Source organism: Hakea prostrata, chromosome 2 (genome assembly GCF_041222555.1).
Source record: "Hakea prostrata isolate BN-2017 chromosome 2, UWA_Hpros_2, whole genome shotgun sequence".
Lineage (NCBI taxonomy): Eukaryota > Viridiplantae > Streptophyta > Magnoliopsida > Proteales > Proteaceae > Hakea > Hakea prostrata.
Window position 1 is genome coordinate 51,837,366 of NC_142601.1, and position 19,193 is coordinate 51,856,558.

At 37.7% G+C, this 19,193-nt stretch overlaps 1 protein-coding gene across 2 annotated transcripts; it reads right to left on the reverse strand.

Moving 5' to 3' along the window:
- Positions 1-10,816: 10,816 nt before the first annotated feature.
- LOC149024776 (uncharacterized) lies at positions 10,817-15,722 on the reverse strand. 2 transcript variants are annotated; one of them, XR_016171671.1, is made up of 6 exons: positions 15,121-15,708; positions 14,989-15,037; positions 14,847-14,902; positions 11,603-11,664; positions 11,483-11,535; positions 10,817-11,348 (listed from the first exon to the last, which is right to left on the reverse strand). XR_016171671.1 is itself a non-coding variant. In XM_089144984.1 (5 exons), exons 1-5 carry the CDS (start codon positions 15,173-15,175, stop codon positions 11,317-11,319), a joined length of 390 nt encoding a protein of 129 aa, XP_089001110.1. In that variant the 5' UTR covers positions 15,176-15,722; the 3' UTR covers positions 10,817-11,316. The 2 variants fall into 2 exon arrangements, 1 of the variants encoding a protein (XP_089001110.1); XM_089144984.1 differs by having other exon boundaries at positions 14,989-15,722.
- Positions 15,723-19,193: the final 3,471 nt, after the last annotated feature.

Consider the following 19,193-nt stretch of genomic DNA (forward strand, 5'->3'; position numbering starts at 1 on the left):
GAGCCAGGTAAATAACTCTTCCTAGAATTATATTCCAAATCTAACTCTATTATCTTAAACTATATAAACACCTCAAGCAGGCATAAGAAAGTAAGTATTTAGATTCTAGTGTGATCAATTACTTGAATTCTCTATTGAGTAGTTGAGATCATATATCATTGGTATTGACTTGCTCGTCAGAGACGTACCTCGACCCCCTAAGGTCAAGCACCTGTTTTATAGGAACTTGATAGGGAAGGATGAGTAGGATTTCGTATCAACACGTACAAAGAGTAAAAATGGATTTAGGTATACACTATATCATTTTCCATTTGTTAGGTTCACTCACTTAAAATGTTTAGTATTTTTGTTGTCTTCAATGAAAATTGAATAATTCTAATTTAACCCCATTATGACGTTTATGCAGTTGCGAGGTAAGTAGGGATTGGTAGGAATAGTAAAGTCAAATGCCCGAAATTCATGTTAAAGAGAGGAATCATTTGTTTAGAATCCACATAGTTAGAGTTTGGTAAAAATATCAACGTAGATCTTACTTTGTCATGCAAGGTTTATATAGAGAAATCAAAACAACGAAAAATAACAAATCTCTTCACTTTATTCTATTACATTATGATTTAATTTCATAATTATGTATTTTGAAATACCATTGAAAATATAGCAGTTGCAACTTGCAACTAAAACTTTGAAGTTTTCTTCTTGGATCTTCCTTTTCTTGGTTGATACTCTCTTTTTGTTAGCCTACACAGTTTCCTTGTATCACATTATAGTTACTAATCTACTATTGACCCTAAAAAGGGAGAAAGAGCCTATCATTGTATTATATTGCAGTGTATCCATTTGTAGATGACATCATGATCTTCTCCAAAGCCTCCTCCATTTCCACCGTTATGTTCTGCCTTTCCTTCTTCTAATATCTCTCAAATTTTTGTGTTAACTTGGAAAAATCTATCTTGTTAATACAACCTAGAGGGGGGGGGGTGATTAGGTTGTATCTAGTGGATTATCCCAAATTTTTTGTTTAATTGCAATTTCAAATTAAATTGAAAATTTAAATGAAATTTGATACTATCAAGCAATTCCAATACAAGAATTATAGTGGTTCGACTTTACAAGTCTACGTCTACTCATCTTTTGGCCTCAATAGAGTATTCCACTAATGAATCTCTTTCAATACAATGGGTAGAGAATCAAACCCTTACACTCTTTGTTTCGGGGCAAGAGTACCCTTTATAATCTTTGTTAATCAAATAGGGCAAGAGCACCCTTTGCAATCTTTGTTCACGGGCAAGAACACCCAATGCAAATCCTAATCAATCGAGACTAGGATTCAACAATCAATACAAGTATCTTACCAAAAAAAAAACAATCAATACAAGTATAAGAGGTGATGGATATTACCTAACAAGGAGTGTGACACTTTACCCCTCGTGTGAGTGTGATGCAATGAATGAATGCTTCAATAAAGGCAATGCATCAATGAGAAGTCCTTATAGCCTTCAATAACTCCAAGCTTGACTTCAAGAAGTTTGCTTGATAACTTTGGAATGATCTTCAAAGTTGGGTGGAGTTGGTGAGCTAGTAATCAATGCAAGATCACTTGTGTAATTGCTTTTTCACTTGAGAAGGAGTAATAGCTTTGTTGGCAAGATTAAACCCCTCAAATGGGGGTGGTTGGACTTATAAAGAAGTCCCACAATTGCTTGGCCCCAACCTCCCAACGGATATAAAATTTCACTGAATTTTTACCCCAGACGGTCGTCCGTCTCAACGAACTAGTCGTTAAAAAGTAGCCATTTGAACTAAGTCAGGGCCAAACGATCAACTGTCTGCCCAGACAGTCATCCGTCTGGCCTACTGTGAGTAAAACACAATAGCAGCAAACTAGACGGTTGACCGTCTAGTGCATGTTTGCTGAATCATATTGGGGCTTGGACTTGGCTTGGGTTTTTGGACTTTTTGGTGAACCCTAAGCATCATACACCTCACTAACATGTCCTAGGTCAGTCTAGTGACATGAGTTACATATTATACATGAATTTTCATATGCGTGTATGTGAGAGTGTCCTAAGCCCTAATTCAACCCAAGTCTTGATCTTTGACTTGATCTTGTGCAACGGTCTTTGACTTGATCTTGACTTTGGTTCTTAGCCCAAGATAGCTTGAGAGCTTGAGTATCCGGTAAGTCTTTGGTCCGGTTGCATTACATTGAGATCCGCTTAGTGATGAGCTGGGTAATTCAAAACTTAAGGGAATCATTAGTATTTTGTGTTTGTCATCATCAAAACATATTGGAGGCCGATGTGGCAAATGCTGACATGGCCTTTCCCAACACATCTTTTCCTTAGCTGATATTCCGTCCATTAAAGCCTCTCTTCTCCAACTCACTTGTTTCACTCTTGGCTCTCTTATGGTGGTCTACCTGAGCCTTCTCCTCATCTCATTGGAGGCTCACCAACCACCATGCATCCCATGCTAGACAACATCTCCAAGAAACTTAAGCTTTAGGAGGGTAAGCTTCTATCATTTGCTGGTAAGGGAGTCCTTATCAAATTGGTCCTTCAATTTTCCTACCTCTACTAGAGAGGTATCTTCTCCATTCTAAAAGCCACCACTAGAGCCATGGAAACCCTCGTGTGTTCTTTTCTCTAGAAAAAGCCATGAGTCCTCCCGATTCCTCCATCCCATTAGCTGGTTAGCGGTTTACTAACCTAAATCTAAAGGAGGGCTTGAATTTGTCGTATTTCTGACTTTAATACCACTACTTTATTGAAGCTCATCTGGAAAATAACCTCCAAGCATGATTCCATCTTGGTTAACTCGGTCTACTCCCACCTCATGAAATTGAATTCCATCTAGATGCCCCCCTCCAACCCTTCCTAGGTTTGGAGGAAACTTCTCTAGCTCTGATCCCATACCCTTCCAACAATCTCCACTCTCATTTAAAATGGCTCCATTGTCTCGTTCTACCTTGACCCTTGGCATCCTTCGGGAATTCTTTAGAACTACTTTGGCCTTTGCTTTTCCTAGAAGTTTCAACCTTGTTGACTATGACAACAGTCGTGACTATAAATAAACTCATGACTATGGCAAGACTTTGCTCTACTCTCTCGACACCGCTACTCTAATCGAAATAGTAAAGGCCCCTACTGAAGATTTAAAAGGTGAGCACTGAAATGAGAAAAGCTTGTAGACTCATGACGCAACAATGAAAACAGATGCGCTAACGTGTTGTAAGTGTTTTTGGAAGAAAAAACACTTACATAGGCGCTTGAAAAAACTTGCTCATGGAAGCCTTTTTAGCATCAACAAGCGTTCCATAAAATTTGTTTCTTGAAACGTTGATTTTTTTTTCTTTTCTTTTTTTAAATTGGCACAAGTGAGCTTTTTATTTATAGGGGATGGAGATATTAGATATGCCATTAGCAAGGGTCAAACCCACCACTTCTTCATTAAAAGGTGTTCATCCATTACACAAATGATACTCGATACTAATTTGGTGTATTAGATTTTATTCTGTAAATCAAAACTGGCTTAATAAGGACCCATTTGATAACCCATCTAGTGTTTCTAATTAAAAAAAAATACCGAAAAGGTTTTCAAGTGTTATTGGAAACAAAAAGCGCTTATATAGGTGCTTGAAAAAATTTGTTTATGGAAGCATTTTCAAGAAGAGGTCAACACGGAGGGAGTAAACCTTGCTTGTAGGGGAGAGAGAGTAGGATAGAAAGCCCACATGAAGGTCGATCAACATGTTGACTTATTTACCATTTAGTTGATGAAAGAGAAGGGTACAACTTCTCTTCGTTTTACTTTTCTTGGTCTTTGAGTTCTTTATACATTTTCATACAAAAAAAAAGGTTCTTAATCATTTTTTTTTGTACAAAGGGGCTTTATTAAGCCGGGAGATGGGGATATTAATATGCCTCAGCAAGAGTCAAACCACAACCTCTTCACTAAGAGGTGTTGGTTTCACCACTAGAACAGCTTTGTGTTGGCTCTTAATCATTTTTACAACCCGTATTTTGTTGTAATTAGTTTCACATAAGATCTAGAAAAATAATCACATTATATATATATTCCAAAAAATCATTTTATTAAATTAAGAATGGACGGAAAAAAAAGAGGAAAAAATCAATAAAAAATTACATTTGTGAAGCATGATCCTTGCCTTCTACCTCACACCCTTGAAATTCCAAAAGAAATCAAACTAAAAAACTAAAAGATTGGAAAAAACCCTTCCCTATTAGAAGTGCCAATGATCTAAATTTGATTGTTCCTCCCATTGTTTTCTCTCTCCAACAAGAGTCTATCAAATTTTGTCATTGCTTCAAATGCAATCTCCCTTTGTCTACTCTTTGAGCTCTCCCTTTCTTCCTCTAAACCCACAGACATTGAGCGAGGTTGCTTCTTTTCCCTCCGCCTACTAAGCTTCACTATTTTTTTCTCCACTAATTATTCCTATAATTCATACCAAAGCATCTTGGCCTCGCCGGAACATTCAATTGAACCATTGGATCAAACTGTGAATCATGAGACACTTTATCAATGGCCAACTCACCATCCACGTGGGCCCCCTTAATTGAATGCATGGTAGGCTCCAAGTTCTCCCCATCAATCGAGTTTTGAGAATCCTCCTCTTGTGTAAATTGCTTTATGGGGACCCCCTTTTTTTGGCAACGTGTTTACCACTATCATTTTCAAAATTTTAAATTCTAGTCCACTTCATCATCCATCTTTTCTCATGAATTAGAGTCTGTTGGTGCAACCTAGAGGGGGGGGGGTGAATAAGTTGTAAGTAGTGAAATGGCCCAATTTTCGGTTTAATTGCAAATTCAAGATAAATTGAAAATTCAAATGAATTTAAACAATATCAAACAACCACAACACAAAAATTTATAGTGGTTCGACTTTACAAGTCTACGTCCACTCTTCTTTTGGCCTCAAGAGAGATTTCCACTGGTGATTCTCTTTCAATATGGTAGGTAGAGAATCAAACCCTTACAATTTTTGTTATAGGGCAATAATACCCTTTTACAATCTTTGTTCATGGGCAAGAGTACCAAAATCAAATCTCATCTACTTAGATTAGAATTGAACAAATACAAGAGAATGATGTTACCTAACAAGAGGTGTGACACTTTACCTCTTGTGTGAGTATGATGCAATGTGAGTGTATGCTCAAATGGAAATGAATGCACCACTAATGCCTTCAATCACCTCAAGCTTGGCTTCCACAAGCTTGCTTAACACCTTAGTATGTCTTCAAGGTTGAGTGAGGATGAGAGGCAAAATATAATTGATTTCTTGTAATTTAAGGGCTTGAGAGTATTTGGGGAGTAGTTGATCAATTGGCAAGGTCCAAAGCTCTCAAATAGGGTTGGTTATTCTTACATAGATAGCATTCAATTACTTGGCCCAACCTCCCAACAGACAGAAATTACAGAAATTTCAATCCAGATGGACATTTGTTTGAATCAGACGACGCTCCGTCTAAAAAATAACCGTTGGGCTTAAGTCAGAACCAGACAGACATCTGTCTGGCTCATTGTAGCCAGACGGACATCTATGACCAAACGAAAGATCGTCTGGCTAAGACGGACATCCGTCTTTAGCACAAAGTGCACAGTAATGTGCATTCAGGGACTTGATTGGCTTTTTAGGGATTTCTAGCCAACCCTAAGCCTCATACACTCTCCTAACATGTCCTAGGTCAGTCTAATGACATGATATGTGTATAATTGAGTGCAATTACATCTGAGTGAACATGAAGTGACTTAAGTCTTAATTTGTTAAGTCTTCTTGCTTGAGCTTGAGTTGATGACCATTGATGTTCTTAAGTCTTCTTGTACTCAATTCTTCATGCTTATCTTGATTTAGACTTCATATCCATCTTGGCTTGGTCTTGCCTTGACTTGAGCTTAGGCATTTGGCATTGAGTTGGATTTGGTCCACTTGCTCTCATATCGAACTAGACAAGCACAATTCAATATAGCCATTAGTAATTTATGTTTGTTATCATTAAAACTAATGGAGGCTGATGTGGCAATACTGATATGACATTTCCAACAATCTCCCCCTTTTGATGATGACAAACACATGAATAACAGAAATATGAATAGTCATTAATAACAATAAGTTATCATTCATATGCATGTTATCACATGTTTTCTATGAATAACCCAATGAATTACCTAAGTCTAATTCACACATTCTCTCCCCTTTTGTCATCAAAAAACGATATAAAGAATATGCTTCCCCTTAAATAACTCTCCCCCTTAACATACGCTCCCCCTAAATTAATGTATAAAACAACATTCTCTCTCTCTCACATATGCACTCTCCTAAATTAATGCATAAAACAACATTCTCTCTCTCACATATGCACTCTCCCCCTACATGAATGCATAAACAACATACTCTCCCTTACATATGCACTCCCCCTAAAATTATGCATAAAAGAAATTACAACTAACTCTTCCTTAATAGCCTTTTTCAGGTGTCCTTAATTATTTTAAATAAGACTCCAGATACTCCAATTAAGTCGTCCCTTTCCATGCCATTTGTTTCATTTAAGCCCCTATCACCATTATTAATGAAATTAAGACTATAAGAAGAATTTACCTCAAGGTCTTCTTGTTCTTCCTTGGACTTTGCCATTAGAGTCAAATTGATTCTTCCTTCACTGGTCTCCTCCTTTGCTTCTCATCATCACAAGTGATGTAGGATGTTTCGGCCATACAGGCTTTCTTCTTTTCTTCATTTGGACATTCAGATTTGATGTGACCAGGTTTCCTACACTTACAACAAGTGACGTTTTTGTTAGAGACACAAGTTCTTTCCTTATAAAGATTTTTACCTTTGTGTTCCTTTGAGGATTCTCCTTTGTGAGGATGCTTTTCTCCTTTCTTTTTGAGAAGTCACTTGAAATCTTTGGTGTTTGAGTTTATTTCATTCTCAATGTTTGAGTCCTCCCATTCACTCTCACTTTCTTCTTTCACTTTGATGACACTTTTTAAGGATATGGACGCCTTCTTTTGATCTTGTTGCACGCTTGGTTTGACCTTGTTGTCCTCTTCAAGCTCAGTTCATGAGCAAGCAAAGACCCCATAAGCTTATTAAGGGTGGTTTTAGATAAAAATTTTCACTTCTTGAATTGCAGTCCTTTTGGGTCTCCATAAGGGTGGAAGGGCTCTTAAAATTCTTCTTGTCACATCCGCATTTGCAAAGTCCTTAGCAAGGCTATGCAACTTGTTAACAATGTTAGTGAATCTAGTAAATAAGGAAGTAATATTCTCATCATCTAACATTTTAAATTCTTCATATTGAAGCAAATAAACATCTAAGTTCATATTTTTTATGTGGTCGGTCATTTCATACGTGACAAATTGACAACCAATTTATCAAAGATTTCCTTAGCATTTTTGCAAATCCCACATCTATTGTAGATTCTTTCACTTAAAATACATTGGAAAAACATTTTTGTTTTGTGGTTTAATTGAATTTTGACCTTGTTGATTGAAGTCGACTCGGCTTTGGGTTTGGGTATTCTATTGACATGTTCATCTACTTTAAGAATTTCGTTTGGTCCACATGTGATGATGTTTTAAAAATCGAAGTTATATGCAGAAACGAAATCTTCAAACCTATTTTTCCAATAGGCAAAACCTTCTCCATCAAAATATAGAGGTTTAGATGGGTTAAGTCCTTCAGTTCTTGAGGGGACTTGGTCAAAAGGAAAGGCCATGATCTTTTATTTCTTTAGAGATTGATTTCAACCTCAAAATTGAGCTCCTGCTTTGATAGCAATTGTTGGTGCAACCTAGAGGGGAGTGAATAGGTTGCAACTAGTGAAATTGCCCAATTTTTCGGTTTAATTGTAAATTCAAGATAAATTAAAAATTCAAATGAATTTAGACAATAACAAACTGTTGTATTATTTTTAATATAATAAAATATGTTTCATTTTATTGGATTTGTAAGTTCGGAAAGTGTCCTTAATTTATTTTAGGAAAGTGTATTATTATATAGTCCCACATTGGAAACCGAGGTGTCGGAATCCAAGTTAATTAATATGTACCACCTATTAACTTTAATTTATAATAATGAGACACGCCAGTGTGTGTGCAGTGTATGAGTGAGGACGGTTTACCGTCCGAGCGCGCACGCAAGGCGTGGGCTGTGGTCGTTTGTGGCGCACTTAGCACTTAGCAGGCACTTAGCACGCTTGCATCGCTTTGGGCGAGATCAGATTTGAACCGTGTGCTTTGATCAACGGTAGATCTAGGGCGATGGAAGTAGATCCATAAATATAGTTTTGATGGTTTAATATGGACCGTTAGATCGTGTGGCCAAACGATCCGACGGCTTATATCTGAACGTTAGTATTCGTATCCCTACAGAGAGGTGCACCCATACGAACAGAGTCATGAACTGTTCAATAGAGGCACCTCAATGCCTATAAATCCTTCTAGCTTCACAACAGCAAAAAAGAGAGAAAATCCCGAAGTCTTCTCTATTCTTGAGTTTTGCGAGTGCTTAGCAAAACTTGAGAGATTCAACTCGAAGTTGGGCTTCTTTGTATCTTGGGAGACGGTTCACAGTACCTCACGGCACCTTGATGTGAAGGCGAATTACGTCTTAAGGAAAGCGACGTTGTAACGCGCCTAGAAGTTCCAGCTCAAATACTATGATTCTCATTCCGTTTCTTTTACACAAACAACAACAACACAATAATTTATAGTGGTTTGACTTTACAAGTCCACGTCCACTCCTCTCTTGGCCTCGAGAGATTTCTACTAGTGATTCTCTTTTATTACGGTAGGTAAAGAATCAAACCCTAACAATCTTTGTTACGGGGTAAGAGTACCCTTTTACAATCTTTGTTCACGGGCAAGAGCACCATCTACAATTTTTGTTTACGGACAAGAGCACCCTCTACAATCTTTGTTCACAGGCAAGAGTACCCTCTACAATCTTTGTTCACAGACAAGAGTACTCAAAATGAATTCTAATCTACCTAGACTAAAATTAAACAAATACAAGAGAATGGTGTTACCTAACAAGAGGTGTGACACTTTACCTGTTGTGTGAGTGTGATGTAATGAGAGTATATGCTTAAATGGAAATGAATGCACCACCAACACCTTCAATCACCTCAAGCTTGCTTAACATCTTGGTATGTTCTTCAAGGTTGAGTGAGGATGAGAGGCAATAATAAGTCAATTTTAATAAATTTAAAATCCCCACTGGGAGACTCACCCACCATAGCCAGGTGTGCGACCCGCGTCGAACACCGGATTAGTCAGGGCAAAGCCTTGGAAACTGGGGTTGACAAACCAAAAAAAAAACACACAAATTTGAGAGCTTGAGAGTTGTTGGAAAGTAAATGATCAATTAACAAGGTTCTTGCTCTCAAATGGAGTGAATTAGACTTATATAGCTGGCCTTTGAGTGCCTTAGCCCAACTCACAACGAATAGAAAACGGTCAGATTTTAGCCCAGACGGAATGTCACCTGACTCAAACCAACGTCCATTTGAGGGTTGCTTAGTTGGTAAGACCAATATTTCATACCTTATAAGGTCAAGAGTTTGAATTCCTTGGGACTAGAGGCAAAGTTCCGTCCTACCTTAAATTATATGTAAAAAGCTACCCTTAGGATGTAATTAAAGTATACATAAACCGACAACATTGATAACTATAAACTCTAGATGATAGCATGAAATCTAATGAATTTTCACATTTAGGAAGTGTAGAGGGACAACCACAGTCTAGTTTGGTAAAAGGGAAGGATAAGGTGAGTGACAATGATATTGGAAGTAACTCCCAAATAATAAACTACGCTGTTAAGCCCTTACATGCCCCTCTTAAATTTCGAGATTGAAGACACTTTGAAAGACCCAAAATAACCTTAGAAAAAGAGGTGAGACATGATATGCATGACTTAGGCCTTGTAATTAGTATGAAGTTGATGGGGGCAAAGATCTATGTTATCCACCCTATCCATTTGAGATTAGTAGCTGTTGATATTGTTTTGGATGATACATAGATTCCATTTGAATGCCTTAAATACATTCACATGGGTGAAATTTCATACACTCGATATTATATACTCCAAAAAGTCTTTCTTCTAACCATTACTTCGTTTGGCTTAGCAATGAATGCTTAAATGCACAGGACTGTCCTACAATTAGATGCTTGCCATGTGGTCCAATTTTAAATCCCAACCAGTCCTTATTTTAAATACTTACGTGCAAAAGAGATGCAACAGATGATCGAGATTTAAACCTTGAACTCTTGACTTACACCCCTAGTTTTATTTTTTTGGTGTCTGAGGTTCATCCGGGCCAACTTGTGCGCACCTCTATTACATCCTAAGAGGGAGCTTTGTCGTCTGCAAGGGATAAACCCATGACCTCTCCATTGAGAAGTATGAATCTTACCACTTTACCAACCTTGCATTGACTGAAGCCCTAGTTTTAAATAAGCAAGAAAAAGAACTTCAACCTCGAAAAAAATAAAGTTATTACTAACCCATGCTACAATACCTAGTATCATGTACCACTAAACCAACGGCACTAACTTAAAACTTTGAAAACAAAAGTTACAGATTCTTTTTACCCTTTTGTATCTCAATTCAGCCCATCAAATTGATGATTGTATAGGATTGACTTGCACAGATCCAATAAGTTGGCTGGCTTGGTTAGCCAGCCAGGCAACAGACAGCTTAACTGTGCTATACACAACCGAAAGTTGGTTGTGCATCCGAATGTTAGCGGCGCAGCCTAACCATCATATGTTCATAGGCCAGTGTTTGGTCACATTGGAGAGGATCCAGATCCAAAGATGAATAAATTTGATAATCACTCAAAAGTGAGGAACATTATCAAACAAGGCATTGCATTATTAATAAATCACTCAGCCACGAGCATAGGGGCTCAATTGATTATAATCAGAAGGTATTACAAAGAAAGAACTATACAAGCAAACATTATTAGCAATACAGGTACAGTGGGTACATCCAAGGGAGATCCATGCCATAAACCAATCATAGAAAACGAGTTTAGAGAAAAAGAAGTTCCCTTGTAAACAAGGCATCTAAAAAGGTGACCTATACCTGTAATATGGATAAAATACATATATTACGGTAACAACTAGCTTTGACATTTAAGAAGATATACATGTGACCCAAACTGACTGAGGACTTCGCTTTACCATCATCCACACAAGGCCTGTCTACTAGGTTAAAGAAGAGAAAAATGGACTTACAATAGTTTTATGCTACAACCCTCAGTAGTCAACTTCTTTGCTTCAGTCTTCATCTTGGAGAACATTTCATGACATTTACCCCTTGCAGAGAGAGATTGTTTCAGAGAAACATTGAACAACAACAAAGATTTGGATCACATTTAAGGCACATTTATGTGTTACATCTAGAATTACTTCAGAAATCTCACATGCATGAATGGGAGTAGAAAACCAACCTGGACATTTCTTGTCTTTAAGCGTCAGAAGTTCATCTTGAATACGTATGAGCCTGTGAGGCAAGAAACTAATGTCTCAGTCTTATTTGTATTACTTGAAAACAAAATGTCTATGATTACCTTTGTTGCACTTCTGTCATTTCTTTTAGTAACTCCTTTTCCCTATCACAAGCAGCCTCAGGCTGCAACAACCAAAAGCAAAAGTGTAGAAATCTTCACCCTCCAGAAGGGAACATAAATGAGAATGACATCATAATATTGTGGCGCTACCTTTCATCAAAACTTAGGCTAGATGTTTAGAGACATTAAGCAAAGAAATTTTTGCCAATAGGCTCTACTAGTGTAAGGATTTCTTAAAGAACATCAAAGGAACCATTTCTATTTTCATTATCCTCAAGAAACATGACCCAATGAATTCGAATAAGTTCAACACCAATGAGAGTGAAAAGGAAACTCTACTGATGTGAACCGGATCCAGGACCACCTAAAGAACGCACAGGGAGTTACCAATACCCTGCGGCCCTACCAGCAGCCCAAAAAATTTCAGCCAGTATAGGGTATTTTGGGTCCCCTAGCAAGACCCAATCTGAACTAGTTTGATTCAGAGTCTTGTTAGGAGTCTCAAGTCTATCTTTACTTGTTATTTGAGTTAAGTTACGAAAGAGTCCGAGTCTAGTTAGGGGTCCTAACTAGAGAAGGATTCCTTTCATTGGATCTACTTCTATTTTTTGAATTTGAGCCATTGTTTGTCAAGTTATTGAAGACTCCTAGTCAGGTTGGGATTCCTAAGTACAAAGGGAATCCCCTAGTTGCAGCCTACTTATTGCAATGATTTCATATCTAGTTTTATTTTACAATTTGGATCATTCTAGAGTAAGATATGGAAGAGTCCTTAGTCCAAGTAGGAGTCCTAAATTGATTTAAGTTCTAAAGTTGAGTCCCACTGTGAATTCCTTTTAAAGGCTATGAATAAGCCTCTTGAGTCTTATTTTAAGAAATAAGAAAAAGATTTGAAGGGGCAATTGCTGGTGTCATGGGTTAACCTAAAGGGAAACTTGCAGCTGCTTAGAGTGAAAGAATTTTTACAGAATTTTATGAAGTTTGAAAGCCTCAAGTAACCTTCCCCCTCTCCCCAACCCTGAGGCAGGCCCTAATCCCCTCCCCTTAGCCCTGAAACCCTAGCCCCCTCCCTTCCCCAGCCCTAGAATAACATCCCCATCTCTTTCCCTTTTCTTTTTCTTCTTCTTCATCTTCCTCTTAACTTGCGGCAGATTCTGGAATTTCCAGAATTCCTAAAAAAAGGAAGAAAAAAAAAAAAAAAATTCAGAATTGAAGTGACACCCTTAGATTCCCCTAACCCCTTGACCAATACCCACCCCCTGTAGGATCTAGACTCCCCTCCTCAAACCCTACCTTCAACTCCTAAGTTACAGCTCTTCCATTATCTCAAAGTCCCTAGCATAACCTAATCTTCATCTACTTTAGAAGCCCTTAAACCCTAATTCTTCAACTTCCTAATTCTCTTCAACCATCCATCCAAACCCTAAGCTTTCTAGAATTAACTTCCCTCAACCCTATGGCTATGAGACACTCGACCCTTACCCTAACCTAATTCAACCCCAGAAATCCTAGAATCTTAAGAAACACTAGTTTTCAAACCCTAAAACTTGAAATTCAATTCTGAAATTAAAATTCCAGCAAGGTTTCAGACTTGACTCTCTTAACCCTGGCTTTTAAACCCTACCGAGCCTATCCCTACCCGTTCCCTACCCTAGAACCCCCCCGTGCAGCCTAATTTCCCTTACCATAGGGTAATACAAACCCTAGGTTGCTTCTGATTCACTTGAGAGAGGATCCTGAGGGGTGGACCTAGACCTAGGGCTTGCATCAACCAACTAAACCCTAGATCTTGATTCACATCATCTATCTTCCATGAGAATTTTGTGAACTTCTTAAGAAGTCTGCAAAGTTGTACGGTATTAATAAATATCATGTATGTGAAAAAGCAAGAGTCATCCGTTAGCATTATGCAGAAGCTGGGCTATAAAGGTTAACTCCACCTATTATTTCCTTTCACCACATGTAAAGAAGTTTGTTTCGGAGACACTGTCTCTTTATTGGTGAATACATAACCACTATTACAAATGGATTTATTATTGTTTTGTCATGGTGGTACAATTATGTGTATGGTTGTCTCTACCCTACAATCACCTATAAAATAGTAGGTTAAAAATTTCCTAAAGTCAAGGCACCACCATTCTAGTTTAAACCCAGTCATATGCATTTGGTAATTGCAATAATTACAACAACAGACTTTCACTAACATACACAAGCACTACTGACTGAGATGATAAGAAAGGTCCCAATCTTATGTGTTTGGTCATAAGAAAGACAAAATGTCATGGAAGAGATGTCTTAGGTTAGACATTTGGTACTTAGTTTATAGCATGGTTCAAGATCTCGATCTTAATCTCAAGGTCCATCTTGCCAACTCAAAAGGGTGAGTTGGCTAGAGATCTTAAGGAGATCTCACTGAATTGGTAGAATTTTTTCCACCAACTAGAGGCTCAAAAAGTATTAAGGGTCAATTAGGGCAGAAACTTGCTGTCCAGCCTATTTCAGTGCCCTTTTGGACAAACTGGTAACCTCAGATTTATGAAAAAGATATTGTAAATGTGAGTTCCACTTCGGACCCTAATTTGGTTACCCCTAAGCTGAAGTGAAACATCAAAATAGCCTATTGTACACATCATATACTCATATGTTGTTCAAAGTAAAAAATTCAAGCAAGTTTATTACATTAAACATGTTCATTGTTCAAAATAAAATGTTCAAATGATAATCCAATCACTGAAGTCACAACTTGAGAGACAAGACTCAAGAACCCATGTGCTAAGCACACCATCTCAACTTGCACATCACCTGTGTTGCTAAGTGGAAAAAGCAACTCGCAAGATCTCATAAATCCTCCTACCATGGTTTATAGACCCAAATGCATAATTTTTGTAAGCCAATTACTAAAGTTACAACTTGAGAGCCAAGACTCGAGAACCCATGTGCTGAGCACACCATCTCAATTTGCACATCACCTCGTCTTGCTAAGTGGAAAAGCAACTCGCAAGATCTATGTGAGATCTCATGAGTCCTCCTACCATGATTTATCGACCAAATGCATCATTTTTGCAACACTGCACCGTGTCCCTGTCCAACCCTTACTCCAAAGAAAATTGAACATATAGCAACTCGTAAGCATTTCCTTCATTGCAAAGTAGATGAACAAGCAGAGTTCTCAAAATATGACCTAAACCACAACATGAGGGACTATAGAGACTTAGATACCCTAGGAAACCCAAACATCACATACCAAGGAGTTCTCTGTTAGGGTAGTAATTGTTAGCATATGACCTCCATCACAATTAACTGAAGAAATAGAAATGAATCAAGTAAGATAACAGGAAAAAAATATTAAAAAGAATAAAAATTTGAGAGAAATGTCTTTCTGGAACCTGTGGAACCACCAAAAGGTACTTGCTTCTGTACACTTAAAAGAGCCTCCTGTAAAGGGTAAAAGAACAAAAAAAGCCTCCTATATAAATTTAGATTGCAAAAAGATCTAATAAAATTAGGCGATCTCATACCCTTTGAAGAATGTTTGACTGCAAAGCAGATTCCAACTGCTGGTGAAGTGAACATCCAGGAGGATTCAATGATCTAGCAGCAGATGATGGTTTTGGAGAAGATACAGGAAGTTGGGAAATCACCTACATAATCACTAAGTTTACATAAGTTGGGTATTAAACATTACTAATGTTGCAACTTCTAAACTAATTTAATTAAATTGATTCATTAAGTTAAATAAATTAGGGCTGTAATCTTCCAACAATGTACTTTCCATTTTGAGAACTATGGGCGCTTTAGACATATTGGGGAAAAAAGGGGTAACTCCTTCGCTAAAACTGTAGAAAGTCATGTTTCTGCTGACCTACTCAAGAACAACTTCGTATAGAAAAATATGGAGTAGAAATTTCTAGTGGAAACATCAAACTATCTTCTCCTACAACATCATTTACAGGGCGGATGGTCAAACACATCTTTTGAAGTCGTAAATTACGTAACTAGTTTAACTACAATATATATGTATTTTTCTACCTTTTTCTGAATTACGAATCATCTATGATGCATTGACAAAGAAGATTTATACTTAGCTAAGGAATGAAACCATAGAAAGACTCAAAGATAGATTCAAGTTGATACAGGAATGGACTGGACTTCCCAATTCTTTTAAGAGAGGGGGAGGGGGTGGGGGAAGATGAGCATGTCGCATATAAACGGGCACCATTAGGGGAATATGGGTCCCACCAATGCCATTGTAAGGCCCATATCCCTCTACAGAGCAAACCAAAAAAAAGAAAGAAAGGGCAAACCCAAGCAGCCTATTGATTGGGTGGAACTTTAGATTACATATCCACTATTTTACTACCATTGTTAAGAATTGACATTTTTACTGCAAGGTACATTGGCGGAATCTGTGCATAATAGGGTAGAATGTCCCTATCGTGGCTTGGTCATGTGCACTAGATATCTTCCAAATCTTCTTGTTTACTTTCAAAATTAGGACAGGCTGTTGTTGCCTGGTTAGAGTAGTCTACAAGTTATAGTTTCTCTGTTTACCTTGTAATTATTTTGACATTATATATTGATTACATGAAGATTGCTTAACTCTATCAGTTTTAATCTTTCTTCCTTCTGTTTTCCTTTTCATGTCATTGGTTATTGATCCTGATACTGTCACATGGTATCACAGCTTTTCTAATCAATAATCTTATTCCATCAATCTCTATTTTGATAGTTAACTAAAAGACCTCGTACTTTGGTTGCAACAACCTATGTTGCTAATCTACAAGTTTTTACCCTGCTTAGTGATTATATTAACACCAATTAAGGGACTCTTCCACCATCATTTGGGCTTTGCTATGTATTTTGAGATTTGGAGATCAGTTTTTTTTTATATCGAATGGTTGCGGATCAGGATTTGGATTGTTTCCTATAAGTGATTGAGGCTGATAATAACTCCTATTCCTGCTGACTGATGGTCACAGATTTTTTAGGTCTAGTTTTAATTCCCATACCTATTATTATTTGCATATCTTCTGTTATATCCATCTACTCAAGCCTTACTTTTGGGATATCATTTTCTATCCTGTATACTTCTTCAACTTCACTAAGCTCCTTCTGACCTACCAGTCTTTGGTCTTCTAAAAGCACTCAAACAAAAGCTTGAATGCTCTGTTTTTTTTGCTACCTGTTAGTGCTTCTCTTCCTAACAGTTTCAATTGCTTCCTATTACATTGCTGATCTGTTAGATGTTGAAACTCTGATTTCAGATGTTTGATCCTAAGTCCTTGTCTAAGAATCTTGAGATACAAATTACAGCCATTAGACACAATGGAGTTTCAAACTATTTAGTATGAGCCCAAATTGTGCAGCCAAAAATACTCATGCAAAATATGAAGATGAAATATGTCACATGTGATCCCTCCATTTCTTTATTCTATGGACCCCATGGAACAACTTTGTATGTAAGTGAACGCATGAGAATCCACTATCAAAAGCTAGTTTGGAACAGTGTTGAACCACCATTGGAGCCAATGTCATGTTCCACTCTACTATGAAGGGTTTCTAGTATGGACTTGGACAAAAGTTTTTCTCAAGACAAAATTAAACAAAGGAACAAATCATTGAATGAATCTTTCAATGTTTATAAAAGGCATCCTAAGAACTCTAGATACATCAACCTCCTATCTACTAACCTGGACTAGTCAAAACTACAGAGACCGAGTTCCATCTAGCTAATTTTTGCCTCAGCTCAGTTCTAACTACCAGTTTGTTAAAAGTCAACTTCTTAGTGTGGTGAAGGTTCTCATAGACCAGTTACTCCTTCCAAAGTTGACTTCTGGTTCTCTAAAGGATGGTATGTCACTTATTGCTGGTTGAGGATGAGCAACTAGGGAGAAGCCATGGCCAAAGGCAAGGATGTGTTGTGGTAGAGGTGGCCAATAGTTTTCTTGCTGGTGTAACTACTGTCTCACGCTGAGTCACACAATTGAGCAGCACTCATCTAACACAGCCCAATACCATCTTGTAACAAAATAGGGGCATAGGGAGAAGAAAGCCTGTCACACGCTAGGGTACATCATCCAATCTAGTCAATTAATTTGAGATTTTATTGAAAAGACAATCAAATTAAGGCAAGTTGAAAGAAGTAGGTAAGAAGAGTGGAGCATAAGTTACCTACCAGGCTACCAGTTTATAGCAGTGCCCATGACAACTTGGTCACACGCTGTTGGGTTACTTTAATTGACTACTATGACTAGGGATTATTACAAACGTATAAATATTTATCAACAATAATATAACTAACTGTTCTTCCTAAACTAGACATAAACATAGGCAAATACAACTCTACTTGTTTGTTCCCCACAATCTTTTAGGTCCAAAGTGGCCCATTAAAAAGAAAATACAGAATCAAAGGCCCAAACCTACATCACCTACAGTTAGCCCTAGCATTAATATTTATACCACCATCCCATTTTCTATATAATACTACAGTATCTCCATTGTACCCCTAATATTTGACAAGAGATTAGATTTTTTACCATAGCCTATAAGGTTTACTCTGTACCTAGGTTTTTGAAGTCCAATCTGAGTCATGATAGAATTTCATTTAGATCTATGGTCCGCTTCGCAAAATTCTCATATCAACTTCCCCACTGAACTCTGATTGTTTTCAAAGTTTTGTATTTGGGGAAAAAGTAGGTACTAGCCAGTCACAAGGCTCCCTTTTGAAGCAAACCTCTTGAGGGTTCAATCCTCTCTAGCCTTACCCGTGTCACCAGAAAGGCAGTTTCCAAGACTTGAACCTGCACGCATTCAGAAAGTGACACATGGCAAGCACACTGCATGACTCCAGAGTTCCATGTTTAGAGATATAGAAAATTAAGTTCCCCTATCTGATGATTTTTCAGTTGAGTTATGGAGCTACCGTCTTCGCAGAAAAAGAATCAGAAAAACAGGAAGAAGTAGTTCACACCTGAGGTTGTAATGGTGTTGCTCTCGGCCCTAGGGGGTGGGTTTGTATTTGTTTTAATGTTGTTTCATGGCCTTTGAGGCCTAGGGCTGGTTTTGTTGGGGCCTGGTGGCCTTGTTGGGCTTGGCCCTTTGTTTCCCTGGCTGTTCTCTCCCCTCCCCTTCTTTCCTTTTGATAATGAATTCTTTATTCATCCAAAAAGAAAAGTTCCCCAATTTCTCAAACTACAAGCTGATTTGCACCCGTTCACTTTAAAATCATCCTAGTTTTTTATTAATAGGTAAACTTGTTATGTTAGAGGAGGAAAAAAAGAATATTGCAATCCCCTGCAAGTGGTGAAGGATTTGAAACAATGCATTCTTTCCCTCCTAAGCATCCTGCACAGGAATAAACACCCGACTACAATCTGCAAAAAACATGTGACTCCACATCCTTATCAAATAGGTCATCTAGCTCTTTAGGAAACTCCACAGGAGGAAAGATTGGGAAAAGGGGAGGGGGGAGAGAGAGAGATACATGAGGTCTATGTAATACACACACTCAAAGTGCAAGGGTAGTTGGACGTTTCATTGTTGAATATAGATTCCAAAGTGGCAACTAATTGAGGTTTTTGGTAAAAGAGGA